Here is a 16876-nt window from a genome sequence, read left to right on the forward strand (position 1 = left end):
CTCAGCTCTGCCGGCCATACAGTCTCCTTCACAACTGTTTAACTCTGCCATTGCAGGGAGAAAGCAAGCACAGACATACGTAAATGAACAATGTGCTGTGTTCCACTAAAACTTCATTTATGGACACAAATTTGAATTTCATATAATTTTCACGCGTCTTAAAATATTCTTCCTATTGATGAATATGCTTCCTATTGATTTTTTTCCTAACCATTAAAAAATGTAAAAGAGGGCGCACGTGACCGGCCCGCGCCAACTCGCGCGTGCCCTGCTCTAGTGTTAGACCCGGCTGTCGCTCGCTCCCTTCTCGGTCCCTGCTCCCGGTGGCCCTGAGGGAGTGTGGGCCGGGGTCGGCCCCCAAGAGTACGAGTCGCAGGGGCAGCAGGTCTGCGAGTGGAAGTGTCGTGGCGGCGCACTTGCAGCAAGAATCGGGAGGAGCAGGAGACAGCGAGGATAGGCCCAGGAGCAATGGCGTCCAAAGAGGAACAAGCAGTAAAAAATCTCTACATGGAAAATGCCAACCAGGAGAATGAAAACAAGGATGAAAAGGGGCAAGATGCTAATAAAGGAGAGCCTTTCGCCCTCCCTTTGGAAGCTGGTGAATATTGTGTACCTAGAGGAAATCGTAGGAGGTTCCGTGTTAGGCAGCCCATCCTGCAGTATAGATGGGACATGACTCAGAGGCTTGAAGAGCCACAGGCAAGGATGAGAGAAGAGAATATGGAAAGGATTGGGGAGGAGGTGAGGCAGCTGAGGGAAAAGCTGAGGGAAAAGCAGTTGAGTCATAGTCTGGGGGCGGTTAGCACTGACCCCCCTCACCGTGACCATCATGATGAGTTTTGCCTTATGCCTTGAATCCTGATGTTTTCCCTGAAGTTAGTAGGGAGACACACCTGCTTCCTAAACTTACATGTTTGTGACGTACCTTTGTTGTAAACCTTTTGGTGTTACTTGTTTCTTGTGGGTCTCCTGTTACCAGCTTCTAATTGAATGTTGTGTTTCTGACCCAATCTGTAAATTTCTGTCAGCAGGAGAGTTTTACCTATTGCATGGAGAGATGTTCTTTATATATTGTGAAGTTAATAAAGCAGTTTAAAAAAGCAAAAAAAAAAAAAAAAGTAAAAGACAATCTCCACTCACAGGCGGTGCCGGATTTGGCCCGTGGGCTGTAGTGTGCTGACTCTGACCCAGGTGACTGGGTGTGGGGAAGAGCTAGTCCATCAGCAAGTCAGTAGGGTAAACACACCTGGGCAGGGGGGCAGAAAGCACACTTGCCTGGGGGGACACAGCATGAACCTGTCTGGAGGGGGGACGCCCCTTCCTCTCTCCCTCTGCACCCCCCTCCCCTCAGCCCTGCTCTGGCTCCCCGGGCCCTTGTGCACTCCGCAGTTGTCCATGGCGCTTGCCTGCAAGAAGCTGGGCCCTCCGTGGGCGGGTGGCCGGGCAGCTGGACTCAGCACGGCGGGCGGGCAGGCCGTGTTCAGTCTCCGGGAAATGAGTGTGGACACGGCTTGGGCCCCGTGGGGCGGCCCACCCTGGTCTGCCCAGATCAGGTTCCCGGCGGCGTCTGAGCACTGTAAACACGGCGGCTGGACAGGCCACCTCTCCTGAGGCCCACTGAAGGCGGCCCTGCCCAGGGGGAAAGCAGGATTGGGGCTGACAATTTGACATAAACCACGGGGCAGTGTCCGGCGGCTGGGGAAGCCTCGAGACCCCCTCTCCAATGCTCCCACGCTCGCTCTCGAGGCAGCTGCTCCCAATTACCTTCTCCTGTGGAGCCAGGGGTCTTTGGAATGGGGAGGCTCCCAAGAGATTCCCTAGCTACCCCTCCTGGTAGAGGTAGGGAAACTGAGGCCCAGAGAGGAGCAGACACTTGCTTAAGGTCAGACAGGGGCTAGAGGCTTGGTCACTAGCTTCCCAAGACAGGGCTCTGGATCCCTCTCAGGGTGATCTAGAGAAGAAAGTCTCCTGGGGGGCACCTGGGACCCTGTCTCTTAGCCTTCAGCTGCCCCCTGAGGGGAGGGAGGTTCCTTTGGACCCATCCAGAGCACTGGAGTGGGAGTCAGGGACCTGATCATCAAGCCCAGCGCTGACCCCTGAGGTCACTTCCAGCTGAGGAAACAGACTAGGAGTGGTGAAATGACTTGCCCAAGGTCACCCAGCTAGTCAAAGGGAGAACCACAGTTCAAACCCTGGCCTGTCAGATTTCTAAGTCTGTGATCTTCATCGAGACACCTTGTTTCAGTCCCAGTCCTGGACTTGCGGGGCCCCAGGCAGGTCCATGCCCCCTGGGCCGCTGTGGGTGGTCTCCAAGGGCTCTCCAAACTCTTGGGATGCTGAGCTTGCTGCCCATCTGAGGATACCTCTGCTGTGGCTGAGCTGGTGGTCTGGATGCGCTTATGCAAACCCCCACCCCTCACCTAGTCCCGCTGACATCGTGGGAATCTCATGCCTTGCGGCAGGTCCTCCTGCCCAGGACCAGGTAGACTGAAGCAGGGCAGGTCTCAGTTCCCTTTCCCGTCTTGCCCCAGGTCCAGCGACTGCCAAGGCACCTCTGTCACACACAGGCAAAGCAGACACATGGGCATGTGTGCTCCATGCATTTACATGCATAGGGGAGTGGACATGGGGAGTACAGGTGATGAACACCTACTGTGTGTCAGGCTGGTAAATGCTTAACCCATGCCGTTTCTCGTGTGTCTTGTAGCCGGGCAGCTGTTCCCATGGGAGCCCACCCATGGTAGATGCAGGCACGCGTACGCTGACCTGAGTGTGCGATCAGGTGCACGGACACTCACACGTGCCAACACTCGTATCCGCTTGACGTGCACACCAGCTCTTGTGTCCAGGTATGAGGACACACCTCCCACACGTGCATCCTCTCTCATACTTTTCCACGGGCAGCTCTGGCCGGCGTGCCACCACCTGGACTTGGGATTAACAGTCTTCTCTGGGGTCTTTCACCCTCTTGTTCTTGACATATTTCAAAGTTCTATTCAGAGTTAGATCTGAGGGTGGGGAGCTGGGAGCCCTGAGAGTGGAAAAACAGGCGATTTGGAAAATTCCTGTCATTTTTGGGCTCCGTTCAAAAACACCCATGGGAGCCACAGTGGTGTCTGCCGACCTCCAGCCTTGGGCTGGCCCACTGCCGCGGGGCAGGCCTGCCGCCTCCCCTGGCCCGGCCCAGCCTGTTCTCTGACACCAAGCCCACCACAGTCTGGTTGCCTCTCCCCCATTGAGGGGTCCTGCTGGAGAGCCCCGTGCACGCTCAGCTCACTCCTTCCTGGACCAGGCCACCCCAGCTGTGCATGCCCTACTGTAGGCTGACGATAACAGCAGTGGACGCCGAGTACAAGCTGACTGCTCTAAGTGTTTAACACATATTGCTTTATTTTCACAACAAACCTATGCAGTATGAGCTACGGCTATATCCATCTTACTGACAGAAAAACTGAGGCACAGAGAGATTAAGCAACTGGCCCTAAGTCACACAGCCAGAAAGTGGAAGAGCCAGGATTCACATTCCAGTGATCTGGCTCCAGAGTCACCGTCTTATTCACTCCACTGTGCTGCCTCTTGGGACACAAGGCAGGTTAACCTGGAGAGGTGCCAGGACCTCAGAACCTTAGGTAGGGCCAGGAGGAGAGGACTTGTACCTTTCGTGGGTCTACTGTGTGCCAGGCCCTGTGCTGGGAGTGCCCACTGGCCTCCCTGGCACCAGATTCCACCCCACAAGCTATTCTTGACACTGCAGTTGGAGGATCCTTCCTAAAGCGCAAATGGGCCCTGCGGGCTCAGCCCCTCTGGATGGTGCGGTCTCCTTCAGGGTCCTGAAGGGTTCCCATGGGCAGGGCTGCGAGTGAGAACGCCGTGCTGACAGTCCTCTGAGGTCCTGCAACGGCCGTGGCAGCAGCCCCAGGAGCAGACGCATCTTTGTCTCCAACCCTGCCTGCCTGCGCTCCCGCCTGCCATCCACATGGTGGAAATGCCGAGGAACAAGGGCCTTCCTGTCTTCCCCTCTTTCCCCCTTTTCTAAAAATAAGCTGGAACCTTCCCCTCATCTGCCCCCAATTTTCTCCTGCTTGACCCCAACGACCCTACACCCTCAGATGAGGCCACATGTGTGCCCACTGCTGGACAGATGGGCCGACCCCGCGGTGCAGATGGTGGGAGCGGGGAGCCCGCCCTGGCCTCTGCCCCAGCCCAGTTGGCCCCTCCAGCTATGCCCAGAACAAAGCACTGAGCCAGCCCCTGGTCTGCGGGTGGAGTAAGGGAGAACTAGTTTATAACAGGAAGCTCCACCCGGGTTTTATGAGCTGTCATGATAATAATAATCATCACCCACATTTGTATACATTAAGCACTTTCACAACCGTTATCTCCTTTAGTGCATGCAGCAAGTCCTTGAGACTGGTATTATTGTTAATACTTAGATTGAACAGATGAGGAAAGCAGAGAGGTTAATTTACTTCCCTAAGGTTGCACAGCTGGGAAAGAGCAGGGCCAGGATTCAAGTCCAGATCCTCAGATTTAAAATTCTGCCCCTTGACAATCTCCCTCCTGCTTGCTGACGTCTGTACCAGGCAGTAGTTCTGGTGCTTTGTGCCCAAGGATCTTCATGTTTTTCTTTTAGCTGTTATTTATTGAGGGTCTTTGTGTGTGCTGGGCATTGCGTTTGGAACTGCACCATAACTGGGGAGGAAGGAATCTTTCTAAAAAAATTTTTATTGATGACACCCGTGATTTTATAGAATGCCCACACTAACCCCATGATACAGGTCACACCATCACTCTTTTAAAGTGATGGAAATTGAAACACAGAGAGGGAAATAAAAACCCAAGACCACACAGCTAGTAAGTGGCAGAGCCAAGGGTTCAAGCCTGAGAGTGCAATCTCTAAAGCCCTTGCTTTTAACCACCGTGCTCTACAGTGTGAGGAAGGAATGATTGAACTTATTTTGAGGAGGAGACTGAGAGATGTAACTCAGCTTGCCAAGGCCATTCTGCAGTAAGAGCTGGCATCGGGGTTTGGATTGAAGGCTGCCTGACCCTAAAGGTTTTCTTCCGCAAAACAGTTCACAGTAGTTGGTATCATGTGCTTCATTTTAATTAATTAATTCGACAGCATCTTCCGAGTGTCTGCTCTGTGCCAAGCACAGAGATACAGGGGTGAACAAGACACACAGGTCCTGCCCTCAGTGGCTTCTTGATCTAGCAGGAAATAGACGTGAAAATGGCAATTGTGGCGCAGGGTGATAAACCACTATTAGCCATAATAGCTAGCTTTGCACGGTGTTTATAGCTCACTGAGGGCCCCAAATAGAAATCTGGCCATTTCCATGTCTGCTGAAAATGGTCTAGTGGCTTCTCCGTTGCTGTAGCATCACATCTGAGCCTGGGATTCAAGGCCCCTGTGATGTGGTGGAGCCCACCTCTGCATCCCAGTCCCCGGCTAGCCCCCTGCCCCGCTTTGTGCTCCAGCACTAGCGACTGCTAGAAGTTCCCCCCACACAAGGGTGTTTCTCACCTCCATGGCTTCATCACGCGGACTCTCCGCCTGCAGTGCCTACTTTCCCACTCCCAACTTTCTCCTGGTTAACTCTTATCCTGCAAAACTCATCTCAGGTGGTACCGCCTCCCCAGGCTGGGTGGGAAGGAGTTTCCTGTTATTGGAGGTGTCTGAGCCAAGGATGGAAGATCAGGGCAGGGCGACAAACCACTTAACCTCTACGGGTCTCAGTTTCCTTTTCTGTAAAATGGGCCCAAGAATAAGCCTAACTATAGGAGAATAAAAGCCTTGCTAGGGGGAAGCACAGTAGCCTGTGGGGGCTAAGAGGAGGAGTATAAGCAGCCTTTGGGTCAGGAAAGCTTCCTGGAGGACTTCATACAAGGCGGAGGCTCAGTGATGTTTTTATTAATAGCAAATACTTACGTGGTGCATCCCCTGTGCGGGGTGCTGCTCCAGGCCCTTTGCACGTGTAAGGTCATTGAACCCTTGTGACGGCTCTATGAGGCAGGCCCTGTCATTACCCCCGTTTTACACATTAAGAGATTGAGGCACAGAGAGATAAGGCAACTTGCTTGGGGTCACGCAGCTAAGAAGGGGCAAAGCCTGGATTCTACGCCAGGCACTTGGCTCCAGCGTCCACACTCAAACCACCTTGTCATTATGAGGAGACGAAGAGCAATAGGAGCGGAGGGTGGGGTCCACTTAAACTCTGGGGCAAGCATCACTGTACTCAGCAGCACAAAGTAGAATGGGTGCCTTCATCCCTCCATGCTCCAGTGAACAGGCCATGCCCTCCGGACCCTCACAGGCCGGGGAACTCTTGCTCCGACTCCACTCACCCCGGGGCAGGGAAGGCCTCTCTGTGTGGGGCCCACCCAGGCACCTCCTGCTCTGCCTGGGCAATGGGGCCTCGTCTGGGGGGCGGTAGCTGGGCTCGCACCGCCTCATGCTGATAACTGCCTATCGCAGGCAGAAAAAACATTCTCCTTATTTCGCAGGCGAAGGAATTGAGGCCCAGAGAGAGAGTAAAGGACTGGGCAGTGTCCAAAAGGGCAACTTGAAGCTGAGATTCTGGACTCGAAGGCCAGAGCATCTCCTTAGCAACGGGGATACCCATCATTGCCATTTCCTGGCACTGCTACGTGGTGAGCAATGGATGGGAGAACCTTTGTCAAAATCTCGTGCTAGGTCTGCCCATGACACCTGCTCAGTACCTGGACACTCCCTTTCCTTCCCTCAGGAAATGGATGAATGAATGAGTGAATGAGTGTAGAAGTCACCTAGAAATGGGGGAATTGGCGGGGTGGAAGCTTTCTTGCTGCTGTGGACTCTTCCCGCTCTGCCCCACTTGCTGGCCTGGGCAGCTGAGAGCTGGTGGTGTCTGCTCAGCTCTGCCTGCTCTCCTCGCTGCCTCAGAGCTCAGAGCCCAGGGTGTTTATTCTTATTCATCTGACACCCCATCCCCCTACCCCCAGCCTCCCAGCTTCCACGCTGATGTGGGGGTCTGGGAGTCAATGGGATTTTTCTTCTGACCTGGCCCTTGGACTCACTTCTGTTTGGAAGCCAGGGGGCACTGCTCAGTCCGTGAAGAGCCGTGAAAAAAGCGACTCCCTTCCCTCCCCTCCCATTTGTAGGGGCTTTTCCTGCTTTCACAACACTTTTCCTGCCTGTGACCTAAGGCGATTTTCACAGCCCATTTTACCCGAGAAAAAGGCCAAGACAAATGAAATGACTTGCTCAAGATCAGGAGCCAGAACTCAGGACCTTTACCACAAAATCATGATGGTTCCCTGCCTCCCTCTCACTCTCCCTCCCTCCTCTCTCTTCCTTTTCTTTCTTCTTTACACAAATATTTATGTGGAGGAAGAGGGGAATAGGAGAAGAGAATAAGTGGGCATGATGCAGTGGAAAGAGTACTGGATAGGAGTCAGGAGCCTTGAATTCTGGTCTTGGATTTGCCACTAATTTACTATGTCACCTTAAACAAGTCGCTTTCCCTCTCTCAGCCTCAGGTGTTTATATTAATAACCTGGAGCAAGGGGCTGTCACTTCCATCCTTATACTTGGGAGGCTTGTAGTAAGAATAAATTGAACGAAGCAATACTTTGTTCTCACATCTGCTCACTCACCTGACTATCCAACATCCATCCATCCATCCATCTATCCATCATCCTTCCTTCTTTCTATCCACCCATCCATCCTCCATCCACTCCCCCATTCACCATCCCTCCCACCCATCCACCCATCCATTCATCCTTTGTGTCCCTGCTATGTGCCATGCACAAGAGAAAGACCATACTATTTATGGCCTGGCTCAACTGCCGTCTCCTACAGGTCCCTTCCCTTGTGGAAACTGACTGCCCATCCCTATTTCTTCCTGGACAATGTCGGTCCCTTTTGTCACGAGTCCTTAACTAGACAGGGAGGTCCTGAAAAGTGATGACTACAGCTGATCCATCTGAGCGTCCTCAGCATTATCCAGCCCTCAGCATCAGTGATTGCTGTCTGAGTTCACAGCTGTTGAGCCCAACTCAAATCATAATTCATCCTCAGCTTTCTGGGACAGTTTGAACCAGAGTAAAGAGCCTGCATGGCAAATATTTGCCTCTGATACCTTCTTCCCTTTGGGATCTTAATCTTATTCTCGCTCCCTCTTCGGAGATCCAGAGAGATTGCATCCAACCCAGGATTACACAGCAGGCATGGGGCGGTGGGTGGGATGGGGGAGGGGGAGGGGATGAAGGAGGGGGATTGGGGGAGAGGAGGATGGAGGGGCAGGCTTGAGACAGAAGTCTGATCTTCTCAGGCCAGTTAGTGATCCACATGGTCGCACTCACTGGGGAGCTGCCCATGGAGACCTGCCACCTGGGCCATCAGCTCTGAATCACTCACCTCCCTGTCCATCTTTTCCTCCCCCAACCTGCCCAGCCAGCCCAGCTAGCCCTGCTGTACCAAGGTCCATCGGCTGCGCTGGCCACACATTGGGGTTGGGTGGGGATTGGACGGTGGGGAGTTTGTTATTTGCCTGCTCAGGCCTACTCCAGAGTCACCAGACCTCTGCTGGCTGGCTGGGCTGGCCCATTCTTTCCTGGTTCGGGCCCGCTGTGGCGGTCCCCAGCGCCCCTCTGAGTGACAGGGGTCAGGCATCCCCCCAGTGCCTGCATCATGTCACTGGGAGCTGGGAGCTGGCCGCACAGCCTCTCTGTGCCCAGGGGCCAGGTCCCCGCAAGGAGAGTGTCCTTGATGGGCGGACTGTCAGCAGAGGTGGTCTCACTCCTCCCGCTCCTCCCCGCTCCCTCCCTAAGAGTCTCATTAGCTCTCAGCCATGTTGGAAGAATTAGGGGTGTCTGGTAGAGGGAGGTGGCTGGTTCTCACAGCGGGGGCTGTGGTTAAGTCCTGACACGTTGGCACTGCATGTGCGCTGGCCATGGGCAGTGGGCCCTGGCTGTGCAGATGCTGTCCCGGGGACTCTGTGTGTACAGTCTGCCCAGAAAGCCTTCCTTCCCGATTGGCCTCATAGCCTTTTTGGACCATGGAGAAGCCTCCAGTATTTTTCTTATAAATATTTTTTTCCTTTTTATAAATTTACTTACAAATGTATAAAAAGCCTGCCCTCGGGCTTTCTCTAGTTGCAGCGAGTGGGGCTACTCTTCATTGCGGTGCATGGACTTCTCACTGCAGGGGCTTCTCTTGTTGAGGAGCACGGGCTTTAGGTGCGAGGGCTTCAGTAGTTATGGCACGTGGGTAGTTGTGGCTCATGGGCTCTAGAACGCAGGCTCAGTAGTTGTGGTGCACGGGCTTAGTTGCTCCGAGGCATGTGGGATCTTCCTGGACCAGGGCTCGAACCCGTGTCCCCTGCATTGGCAGGTGGATTCTTAACCACTGCGCCACCAGGGAAGTCCCTCCGGTATTTTTCTTTTTTTGCATTTGTTGTAGATTCTGCTCATTGCGTGTGGAAAGGCTCCACTTATTCTTGGGTCTTAGTTTGACATTCTCTGTGTGACCTTGGAGGAGCCCTTTCCTCTTCAGGTTTCCATTTGCTTGTGGGGTTGCTATGGTCCTAAAAGCCATTGAGTTGACTGCCTGGGACGCAGATCTTCATGTTTATGAAGGGCCTCATGTCTGCTTTCTTTAACCTGCACAACTATCCTCGTAGGTGCTATTCTCATACCCATTTTACAGATAAGGAGACAGAGTCCCAGAGAGATTAAGGGACATGCTGGAAGTCACGTAGCTAGGAAGTGGTAGGGCTGAGATTGAAACCAGCTCTGTAGTATTACAAAGCCTGTGATCTTTCACCTTCTCTGTGCCCTTCCAGAAGTCCAGTGTTCTGCAGTTCTGGAATGCCTGCTGTCTACCTGATCCTGTGGGGCTGTGGGTAGGTGGGGGCCGAGGTTCCTGCCCTCATTGAACCGGGGAGCTGAGGTCCAGGGAGTAGTTAGTGGTCTGGGCAGCTGGGGCTGCAGGAGTGGGCACAGCCTGAGTCCCTAAGGACTGCACTGCCAGGGAGGGGGGCTTCAGACAAGGACAAGACAAGGGACAGTGCTGAGGGCGACAGTGATCATGTCGATGCTCCTCCACCTGCAAAGCTCCAGGAACGATCTTGCCTCCTCCCTCCCCTTTTTGTGATAATTCAACAAGACCTCTGCCCCTCTCTTTATGTCATTAAGAAGTAATAATAGCTAAAAATGTCCAGGATGCCAGCTCCTTTCTGCATCCTGTGTGGAGCCTTTTACATGCGTGTTGTCGTTGAAACCTCACCACCACGATGTGGACGAGGTCCTATTAGTATCTACAATATAGAGGTGAGGGGATGGACTCGGTGGGGTGCAGGCCCTGGCTCGAGGTCTCACAGCTGCAAGCGGCTGAGCAGGGATTTGATTCCGGGTCTGTGTGGGACTGTGTTACTCTCTCGGTGCCCGGCCACTACCTGGGGAAGCAGGAGGAGAAGAAGCCTCCCCCGGTCCTTCCCAGCTCAGCTCAGGCGGGAAGCAATTAGATGGGCTTTGTGGGGCCTGGGAGAACCTGGGCCACGACATCAGCATGTGTCCGCACCTCTCTGTGGTTCTCAGTCAGCTTCTCTGTCCAGTGGGCTAGTTTCTGGAGGTTCCTGGGAGGCGTGGAAGGGCTTTGGGGTATCTAGAGTCTGGCCCCACGAGAGAGCGAGGCAGGCAATTCTGGGTCCGGCCCAGCAGGAAAAGCAGAACTGTTCCAGTCTGGGCGGGGCCCTGCACCCTTTGGTGGCATCAGAGCATCCAGTGCTCACCTCGCAAAGTGCCAGGCCCGGAACTGGCGACACATGGATTTGATTGCTTGGGAAATCTGCTTGGGGGGCCTAGGATAGGGGAGCAGGGGTGGAACAGCTGATCGGCCTAAAAATAGCATAGCCTGGAATTCCAAGGGGCTCAAGGGTGCCCCATTCCAAATTTGGAAGTGGTCCAGAATGTTCTTTGTAGCAGGCACCCTACATGGGTGGCTTTTCTGCACTGTGGCAGCAGCACCGGGGCAGGGGAGATCGGAGTCTGGTCCTGGCGTGGCCTCTCACTGGCTGAGCAACCTGGGCAGAGCAGGCCCTCACCTTCTCTGGACCCCTACTGCTCCTCCGCCTTGGCTGCCTGATAATTCCTGCCTGGCCATCTGGCAAGCTGGTTAGAAGGATGCATTTGGACAAATGTAAACTGTCAAGTGCTGCATACGTGTCTGCTGTTACTGCCAAAAGGGAGGGGACCCTGGGAGTGCTGAGTTCATGATAGTCGCTGGGTGTCAGACAAGCCTAAGCTCTCTGTGATGAGGTTCACAGCTTCCAATGCCTTCCTGTGGCTCCCAGCCTCTTCACATAGATGTTCCTTGTTGCTTCTTCATAGAAAATGCTTCCTATGAATGAACTAAAATCAGAACAGTCCAACCATCAAATGAGCTGTATTGAGAGGTAGTGAGCTTTCTGTCACTGGAGGTATGCAAGACAGAGCCAGACAACACCTGGCAGGGAAATCATCTATGACTTAGACTAGATGCTACTGAACTTCGTCTGACCCTCAGAGTCTGGCCATCTGTCCACAGAGGCTACACTCCACCTGCTCCCTCTGCCACAGGAGTGCCTTGTCCAGATCTGAGGCAGACACTCTATCCCCGATCCCTCTGCACTGCTCCACACTAAACTCGGCACCCTCACTGCCCCTCAGGGCTCAGGGTCCAGTCCTTGCCACACCTGGGCTTCCTCTTCTGGGCATGTTCTAGTGCTCTGGTCATGTTATCCCCCAGGGCCTCAGTTTCCCCACCTGCCAAATGGAGACGCTAATGTTTGGCACTCCAGTTTTGCGGGGCTGAGCAGGGACAAGATGATGTCAATTCACAGGCACCTCAGACACCACAAAGTCCGATTCCCCTTCAGTGACTCTCCTCCTCTAGAGAGGGCAGGCTGGGGTCTTGGGAGAGGGGACCTGCTCGAGGCCACAGATGAGACAGCACAGCAGAGCCACCTCTTGAATCTTGTTCCTCGGTGTCCAGTGCTGTCCTTGGAGCATACTCAAGCACCGAACGGGTCTGATATCAGCATTATGAAGCCGAGTTTGAGTCTTGCCACTTACTGGCTGTGAGGCTTGGGGCAAACCACGCCCCTTCTGTGCTGTAGTTTCCTGTCAGTGCATTATAATGTCACCTTACAGAGTTGCTGAGGGGATTGCACGTGATCACATGGGGAGGGGGCCAGACTCTAAGGCCCAGGCTGTGGGAAGCGGCACAGGACAACTGGCTGGAAGTTCTCCAGCCCTCAGAGATGGGAAGTGGAAGGGGCTGGGGAGTCAGCAAGGCTTCTTGGAGAGGGGAGGGAACAATGCCTGCAGCAGGCCTCCTTGTCGAATTCCCACTCATCCTGCAGGTCTTAGCTCAAAAGGGCCTCTTCTAGAAGTCCTCCTTGAGCCACGAGCAGAGCTGGCTCCCAGGCTCCCTTGCACTTTGTGATGCCTGCTGACAGAAAAGCTTCTTGTGACTGTGTTGGAGACTTGGGTTGGAACGCCTTACTAGCTATATGACCTTGCCCTTGTTTTCTCAGCTGTGAAATGGGCACTGACAGAGTCAGCCTCATAGATTGCTCTGAGAATAAAGTGTTTGGTTTAACATTGAGGATGTGCAAAACAAAGGGTAGCCATCGTGACGATGACGATGATGATGACATTCGTTCATTCATTCACTCATTCATTCATTTGTTCAGAAACCCTGGACACACCCTTCTCTGAGCTCCAGCTAGACACTAGAGACACAGCAGAGGATCAAACAGTCCCTGACTCCTGGGAGCTCAGAATCTAGGTGAACAACCTGCAAATCCACCGTTCCACACCCAGTCCAGTACAAGTTGCAGTGGGTTCTCTAAGACCCAGAGGAAACACAGAAGGAGCTCCCCAGGCTGCCAGCAGGAGTCAGGGAAGGCTTCACAGAGAAGGAAGCATTTGAGCTGAGAGTTGAGGGATGAGTTGATTTTGGTCAGGTGGGCAAGCTGGAGAAAGGCTGCCCAGGCCCAGGACACAGCATGTGCCACAGCCCAGAGGTGGGAGAGGTGATGGGGACCCCTAGGCAGATTGTGGTGTCCAGAGCATAGAGTGAAACCCTGGGCCCAAGACAGAACCAAAGTCTGGGGACCATCTCCTCACTCAGTTGGCCATAGAGAGTCATGGCCACAAGGACCTTCCAGGAGGGGCAGGTTTTGATTGATGCTGATGCTGCTGAAGATGGTGTGACAGTGATTTGATGTTGCGGGTGGCACCGTTCAGGCCCTGCTCCCCACAGACTGCTGCTTGCAGTGGGCTGGCACATACTCCCTCAGGTCCCAGGGTGTACAGGCACCGGGAAGCGATGCCGCTCAGTGCTCTTAGGTAAGCGGGAACGAGCTCTACAGTCAAGGATGCCCCATCCCTGCATTCCAGCCTGGAAGGGCCCTGAGGTTGCTGAGCTCCCCACCACGGTGCTGTATCTACCTCTGTGTCCCCTGTGCCTAGCACAAGGTGGCCTCGAGTAGGTATTCACAAATGTCATAAAATCGGCTCCCCTCATGGCCATTCAGATGGAGACAGGGACCCACAGAGAAGCACAGGGTCACACAGCGAGACAAAGTGTCCCTTGCTGGCCTGGACCAACTGGCCTTCTCTGTTCCACCCACCCGGTCAGTCCTGTTCCCTTCCAGCCCGATGCTCAGTGTCCTTCCTGGGAAGAGCCTGGGCGGGCTAGGCTGGCGGTCACTCCGCCCTCCCCAGGATCTGAGCTCTGAACCTGAGGACCGCCCGAGGGCAGGCGGCAATCTTCCGAGGACTCCTTGAAGCCATCCTTGTCTTCTTGACGAAAGGCATCTGGGGCCCGCCAGCCCCTCCTCCGCCCAAGTGGGAAACACAATACGCCGATAATGATCTAATATTTATACAACGCCTTTCTACCAGATGCATCCCAACAAAGTTTACAAGCTGTTCCTGCTGATGGCGCAATGTATTCCAGATCCTCTCCCCGGCCCCAGCCCGCCCCCACCCTCCTGCTGCTCTCATCCTTGGGTCCCAAAGGCTAGCAGAGACTCCAGGCATCCACCTGAGGGATGGAGAGCCCAGCTGGCTGGAGGGACTGCCACTCCCATACGGTCTCTGGGCACTGCCCTGTGGGGAGATAATCTGTGCCCAGGACTGGGGGGAAAAAAACCCGTCCAGAGGAAGGCAGGGCCGCACTTGGGTTCTGAAGTTTGGCCAAAACTCACAGCACCCCGCCAGCCTCTCCCTATCCCTCCACAGCCTCAGACCCGCAGGAGGGACCTGGGAGGGCCCGGCTGCCCGCGCGAATGTGCCTCCTCAGTCACTTCCTCCGAGGCGGCTCCATGAATGAGGACTTGTGTTCATTCCCTCCCATAAATTGCCCCTGGTCACCAGGGCCATGTTCTGTGTCAGAGTCCCTGACCACCGGCCTTGGACAAAACCTGCTTTGTGAAGTCCGGGTAGAAGACAAACAAATGATTATGACCTTCATTTATCCCCTCCCCCACCTTCTTTTCTTGGCCTGGAGTTAAGACCTTTTTTCTCTGTCAACAATCTTGACTTTGTTCCCTGAGAAGGAAACAGCTCCGGGAGGGACTTGCAGAGAGGCTGCTTGCAAGAAAACCGTTTGGGAGGAGGGTGAAAAAAGACAGAGGGTACAGGAAATGGCAGACATTTTTTGTTGAATTAAACCATTAGGAGTGACCCCCAAACCAGAGCAAGGCAGAGGGAACAACTGGATACATTTAGGTCAGGACAAGCAGCCAAGTGAGGAGCTGAAACCAATTACCATAAATGAATGTTTCTCTTTTATTCACGACCACCGTGCCTGTTCCCAGGATGCTCTTGGGCGTCTTATAAAAACAGATGAACTCTCTGGTTTTGTTCGGGGAGTTAATTAGCTAATGCAACTGTTGGGCAATTTATCAAACATTAGCGCATGCTGCGATTAATGACCAAGAGAAGTCGTCACTGGCTGGTCCGAAGCCACAGAGGCTGCCCAGACTTCAGGGCTCAGGGTTGGGTCTTCTCCTGGGTGGGGCCATTTACTTAGGATGTTGGTGCCCTAGAATTAACAGTCACCCCCTCAAAACCTGCCCCTCCTGGAAGGTCCTTGTGGCCATGACTCTCTATGGCCAACTGAGTGAGGAGATGGTCCCCAGACTTTGGTTCTGTCTTGGGCCCAGGGTTTCACTCTATGCTCTGGACACCACAATCTGCCTAGGGGTCCCCATCACCTCTCCCACCTCTGGGCTGTGGCACATGCTGTGTCCTGGGTCTGGGCAGCCTTTCTCCAGCTTGCCCACCTGACCAAAATCAACTCATCCCTCAACTCTCAGCTCAAATGCTTCCTTCTCTGTGAAGCCTTCCCTGACTCCTGCTGGCAGCCTGGGGGGCTCCTTCTGTGTTTCCTCTGGGTCTTAGAGAACCCACTGCAACTTGCACTGGACTGGGTGTGGAACGGTGGATTTGCAGGTTGTTCACCTAGATTCTGAGCTCCCAGGAGTCAGGGACTGTTTGATCCTCTGCTGTGTCTCTAGCGTCTAGCTGGAGCTAGTGTCTAGCTGGAGCTCAGAGAAGGGTGTGTCCAGGGTTTTTGAACAAATGAGTGATGAGTGAATCCATGTACAGCAGTGCCCTCCTGTGACTCCTATGGTCTTAGGCTGTCCCTCTGTCCACAAAAGGAAAGGGATCTTGGTTCTCCCAGAGTAGGCTTTTCTCCACTGTGGAGTTGCAGAAAACTGGCATCCAGCTAAGAGCCACACAGAGGATCACACAGAGAGGAGGAAGACCTGGGTTGTGGCCTGGTGCAACTACTTTCGCTCTGTAGGCCTCAGTCTTCTCATCTGTGAAATGGGCTAATTAACCCATCTCTGAAGCTTCTTGAGAGAAAAGCTGCAGAGGAGTACATGGCCTGGGGGGCAGTCCCAATACAAAAGGGGAGGGAAGGCAGGAAACTGAATTGAAGCTGCCCTACTGCTTGCCCTGAATAACTCTGACTTGAGGAAAGAAGTGGTTCAGCTTCTTTACAGACTTTTGGCTAAAAAGACCCTCTGTGTGTGGGGTGGGGGAAAAGAGCTGATCTTCAGAATCAGGAGGAGCTGGGTCCAGTCCTGCTTAGCTGTGTCCTTGCTGTGTGACCTCAGGCAATTCACACCATCTCTTGGAGCCTTGGTTTTGGTTCTGAAAAATGGGACAATAATGCTTCACACCCTGGGGCGTGTCAATGTCTGACAAGTAGTGAGTCTGGCCCCGGGCCCAGAGCAGGGCCTCGCTACCTAGTAGCTTCTCTTATTGTCATTAATTACATTAACAAATGCCACTGGTGGGTGAAGAAGCGTGGAAGGAGCAGCCCTCTATCTGTTGTCTTCTCTGTTTCTTTCTTGCTGGCGGGGTCTCAGTGTTGAAGAATTAACATCTTTCCTTTCTGCTAATTCCACTAAAATGTGTTTCCAACCTAGCAGCTACACTGTCCCTGGCCTGCTGGGGCTGACATCTGCCAGAAAAGCAGACCACCTTCTCGGATTTTCCGTTTGCAGCTGGGAGGGCGGGCTGGCAGAGCAAATTACAAAGCAGACTCCGGCTCCAGCTCCTGCTCGGGCGGGGCAGGCCCCTCGTGTGGTGGGCGAGGCCCTGCCAGGAGCTGGCTGGAGTTGGGCCTGGAGCAGCAGACGCCCACATGTCTGGGCAAACAGGAGTCCCCACGTGTCTGTGGGCCAAGAAGGAAAGCAGGGAAGGATTCAGGCAAGAGACCGAGGGGCTTCCTGGCTGCAAGGAAGGATTCAGGTAGGAGTCCTCTCTCTGGGACTTCACGCAGGTTGTTTTGCCTTTTTCAGACTCAGTTTCCTCTCTCTGTAAAATG

General features: G+C 53.8%; 1 protein-coding gene across 1 annotated transcript; it reads left to right on the top strand.

Annotated features, from left to right (window-relative positions):
- The first annotated feature begins 287 nt into the window (after positions 1 to 287).
- Positions 288 to 1112, top strand: LOC118903624 (protein BEX1-like). Its single transcript, XM_036868872.1, has one exon. The coding sequence runs from the start codon at positions 469 to 471 to the stop codon at positions 853 to 855; it is 387 nt and encodes a 128-aa protein (XP_036724767.1). The 5' UTR covers positions 288 to 468; the 3' UTR covers positions 856 to 1112.
- Positions 1113 to 16876: the final 15764 nt, after the last annotated feature.

The sequence above is a fragment of the Balaenoptera musculus genome, chromosome 1 (genome assembly GCF_009873245.2).
Source record: "Balaenoptera musculus isolate JJ_BM4_2016_0621 chromosome 1, mBalMus1.pri.v3, whole genome shotgun sequence".
Lineage (NCBI taxonomy): Eukaryota > Metazoa > Chordata > Mammalia > Artiodactyla > Balaenopteridae > Balaenoptera > Balaenoptera musculus.

Excerpts from the sequence above, each read along its gene's own strand:
- LOC118903624 (XM_036868872.1), top strand. The coding sequence starts at position 469 with ATGGCGTCCAAAGAGGAACAAGCAGTAAAAAATCTCTACATGGAAAAT.